General features: G+C 45.3%; 1 protein-coding gene across 1 annotated transcript; it reads right to left on the bottom strand.

Moving 5' to 3' along the window:
* Positions 1 to 795: 795 nt before the first annotated feature.
* sart1 (spliceosome associated factor 1, recruiter of U4/U6.U5 tri-snRNP) lies at positions 796 to 3,626 on the bottom strand. Its single transcript, XM_034599631.1, has one exon. It carries the CDS (start codon positions 3,278 to 3,280, stop codon positions 941 to 943), a length of 2,340 nt encoding a protein of 779 aa, XP_034455522.1. The 5' UTR covers positions 3,281 to 3,626; the 3' UTR covers positions 796 to 940.
* Positions 3,627 to 3,694: the final 68 nt, after the last annotated feature.

The raw sequence follows: 3,694 nt of genomic DNA, 5'->3' as shown, positions 1-3,694 counted from the left end.
TCCGCTGAAACGGAATCAAATAAAATGTTACGCAGCTCGCAGCTAATAATAACAATAATGAATATAATTATTATTATCATTGTTATCGTATCACTTAATATAAGTCATTCTCATAATATCGGCTTCATTGGTTATTCTAATAATCTGTGAGAATATCTTTGATTGCATTAAAGAAAAATCAAGTGCATTGCATACTGGGTGCGTGCAGATGATTTAATTAACCAAATTTCAGATAAATTTAATGCTTATTTTCATAATAATACCACGTAAAATAAGAGGGAGACTTTGAAAGTAGTTTAAACAGTGTGGCATCAAAGGCATCAAAGACTCACTGAAGTTCAACAAAGTCACTACAAAAGAAAATAACGAGCTAATTAAGAAAACAACTTCAGAAAGTTAAGTTGTTTTCTTAATTAGCTCGTGTTATTTTCTATTTGCATGTGTAATCATGAGCCATCTTGAGTTATAACAAGGCTGCTCTGTTGGATAAAAAAAAAAACACCCACCCTACTTTTATGAAGTGAAACTGTAAACATTTGTAGCATGAAGGTTTTTATTATTGGGTTGTTTTGTCAGTTAAAAGCCTGTGGATTACAATATTGAACCTGATTCAGAAAACATGATTACTTCCTGTGATTGCCTCACATTTATTATTTATTAAATGTATAATTTAAGTTGTGATGAAACTACAAAAGTGAAAAAGTTAAAATTAGTTGTATTATAGTTTTTTTTTTTAAAGAAATTACACAATTTCTATAAAGTTGACAACATTTCAAACACAAAAGGAAAAGACATTTCTCTCATTTGTATTCATTTTATTCAACAATTTTGCACAACAACAAAGCTTGCATGAACTAGAACATGCAGTTACTTTACTTAAAATATCCTGTGTGTGAAAATGTGTTTTTGCACTTAAAATGATTCACTCATCCCCATTTACTTATTTAGTGATGGTGTTTGCGTTCATACTTTTCCCACTCCCACTTAGCACAATATATGGTGTTTTCTGAGATTTCTGTTTCTCTTGAAGCAGAGCCACGGTCCCCAGAGGAGTGTCACTGCTGCTCATCTTCTTCAGCAGGGCCTCCTCCTCAAGTTTCTTCATCCTCCTCTCCGTCTTCATCTTTCCAGACCCTTTCCCGTGGAATCGGTGAGAAAGTTGCCGGAAAGCTTCTTTTGGAGTGAGTCTCCGCCCAGACTCGTCCACATACTCAATCTTGACATCAGGCCTGTACTTATCCTTCTCCTTGAAATCTTGTGTGAAGCCTCTGTATTCTTCTCGGCGACTGTACTTGTCATCAAAGCCCATTTTGTCCTCGATGCAGTAGTTGTCATTGGGCAGGGCGCCCTTTGTTGCTTTGACGCGGGCCACCTTCTGCATTTGAGTGTCCAGCAGACCTTTGTTCTTGCACAAATGCAAGGCAGCAGCAAGGCCGGAGTTGACAATGGGCTCTTCATCTAAAATGGTGGCAGAGGCTGTGGCGAAGTCGGGTTGTTTTATCTCCTCATCCAAGTTAACTGTGCTCCATCCAATATTTTCATCAATTTCTGAGTCCGAGCCTCCAGCATCATCCTTCTCTTCCTCCTGTTCGAAGTCCATAATTTCTTCTTGGTCCTCTCTGTTACCGGACAGTCCATAAGTTGGAATATCTCCCAGAGTTCTGCAGAACTCTGAGGTTGCGTTGAAAACAATGTTGTTCTTCCTTTCAGGATCATTGTCACTCTCGCCTTTATCAAGCTCTTTGATCTGCTCTGCCACCTTCTCCCCAGAGTCTTTGAGGAGCTGCTTTTGCCTCAGCTTCCTCTGCTTCTCCAGTTGTTTCTGCAGCTCCAGCTCGGCCTCGTCCTCCTCAATTACAGCTGGCTCGGGGGGTGTGAAATCATCATCATCGCTCATCTCCATTTCTGCCATTCTGATGTCATCGGACAACAGGGGGATAATGTGTGGCGGTTTGCTCTCCTCTTTCTCCTTCTCCTCCCCCTCCTCCTCCTTTATTTCCTCGCCATCAATATCCACCTTTCTGCGGCCCCGACCCCGTGATCTGGAGCCAAAGTCAGTACTGCGGGTGTCGTCGATGCGAAGTTCATCTGCAGCTGTCTGCTTTTCCTTCTTCCTGATCTTCCTCACTCTGGATTTTATCTTTTTGAAGCCCACCATTTCCTGAGGTGTGTAATACTCTGAGGCGATGGCGAGGGCAGGCATTTCCAAGGTCTGGGCCTGGTTTCGCAGAGTCTCTCTCATGGCCTGGATCTCCCGCTCTCGTTCCCCGTCAGCAAAGCCCCCAGTATTTAACCGGAAGCTCTTTTTCTTTTCGCCATCAATTTCCTCGTCATACTTTGAAAGAACAGAGTGAGACTTTAACGTAATCATGTCATCCACGCTCTCATCTTCTTCATAAGGCTTGTATTCTGGCTTTTTCTTTTTCAATTCCACGTTCCTATCTGCCCTTTCCTTGTCCACCAGCCCAACGTTCACGAGAGTATCTTCTTCCTCCTCAAGCACACCTTTGTCCTGTAAGGTCAGGACGATGGTCTGACCCTCGGTGAAGGACTCCACCTTGTGCTGCACCTTGAGTCCCTTCAAATCTCGACACGTGTAGGAGTCATTCTTGCTTTGAGCGAAATCCTCCTCTACCAGGCTGCTCACACCGAACTCCTGGTCCATCTCCTCCAGAAGTTTGGCTCTTTTATCCGCCAATTCTTTTTCCTTTGCCATGTTTCTGCTTCTCTCCACCCAAGCAGACGTGTCATCCACCCAGTCTTCCTCAGCCAGGGTCTTCACTTTCCCCAATTTCTTGTTCAGGATGCGTTTTTCCTTCAAAGCGGCGAGCTTCTCTCTCATGTCCTTCTGCTTCTTGATGAGGACTGGGTTGATGGTCGCGGCCACCATCGGGTCCTCCTTGGTACCGAGCTCCTTCTTGTTCTCGTTCATCTCCAGAGGCTTCAAACCCAGCTTGGCCCTGAGTTTGTTCGTGTCCTCGATGCTGAGGGACGCGTCTCCGCTCGCAGACTGAGGCTGCACTTCTGCATGGCTCTCCTCGTATGCAGCGTCCTCCTTCTCCTTCTTCACCCGGGGCTCACCGCTGCCCTTGTCCCCTTTGCTGCGACCCTCTCGTCCGCTCCTATCTCTGGACCTGGAGCGCTTCCGCTTGTCCTTGGCCCGGGTGGCGTCCCGCTCCGAGGCGTCTCGCTCCTTGTGGCGATGTTTCTTGTGTTCACGGCGCCGGTCCTCCGTGTCCTTGTCGCGGCTCTTTTCCTTGTGTTTCTTCGAGGACCCCATTGTGTCCCCGGCTGGTCACAACAACAAAAAACTAAAACACGGTTTAGAAAAAGAAAAAAAAATAGATATCTCCTTGATTGGATATCGTTAGCTTCCCTTTGCTAACTAGCTCTCATTAGCTTTGGAGGCTAAGAGGCTAACTGACGCTCAAAACGAAAACTCGAACTCAAAATCCAGTTATTAATCGAGTGCGTGAAACGATGTGGGTGAAGTGGCTCGGCTGTTTGCTTTCTTCGCTCCACTTCTACCGCGTAGAAGTGCGCAAGTTGGACACTTCGACGAACGCACTGCTTACGACAATAACACAGTTTCCTTCCGGCTGGAGGAGAATTTCGCAAGTGGATAACGCGTGGCGCCACCTGCCGGACGGGAGTCGTTATATCCCGGAGTTGCTTGCATTTTGGGCAAATCGTG

The sequence above is a fragment of the Hippoglossus hippoglossus genome, chromosome 1, assembly GCF_009819705.1.
Source record: "Hippoglossus hippoglossus isolate fHipHip1 chromosome 1, fHipHip1.pri, whole genome shotgun sequence".
In the NCBI taxonomy this organism is placed as follows: domain Eukaryota; kingdom Metazoa; phylum Chordata; class Actinopteri; order Pleuronectiformes; family Pleuronectidae; genus Hippoglossus; species Hippoglossus hippoglossus.
The sequence above is the reverse complement of the archived record's forward strand: the minus strand, read 5'-3'. Positions and strand labels throughout refer to the sequence as shown.

What these genes read in the sequence shown, in the direction of transcription:
- sart1 (XM_034599631.1), bottom strand. Translation starts at nt 3,280, where the DNA reads ATGGGGTCCTCGAAGAAACACAAGGAAAAGAGCCGCGACAAGGACACG.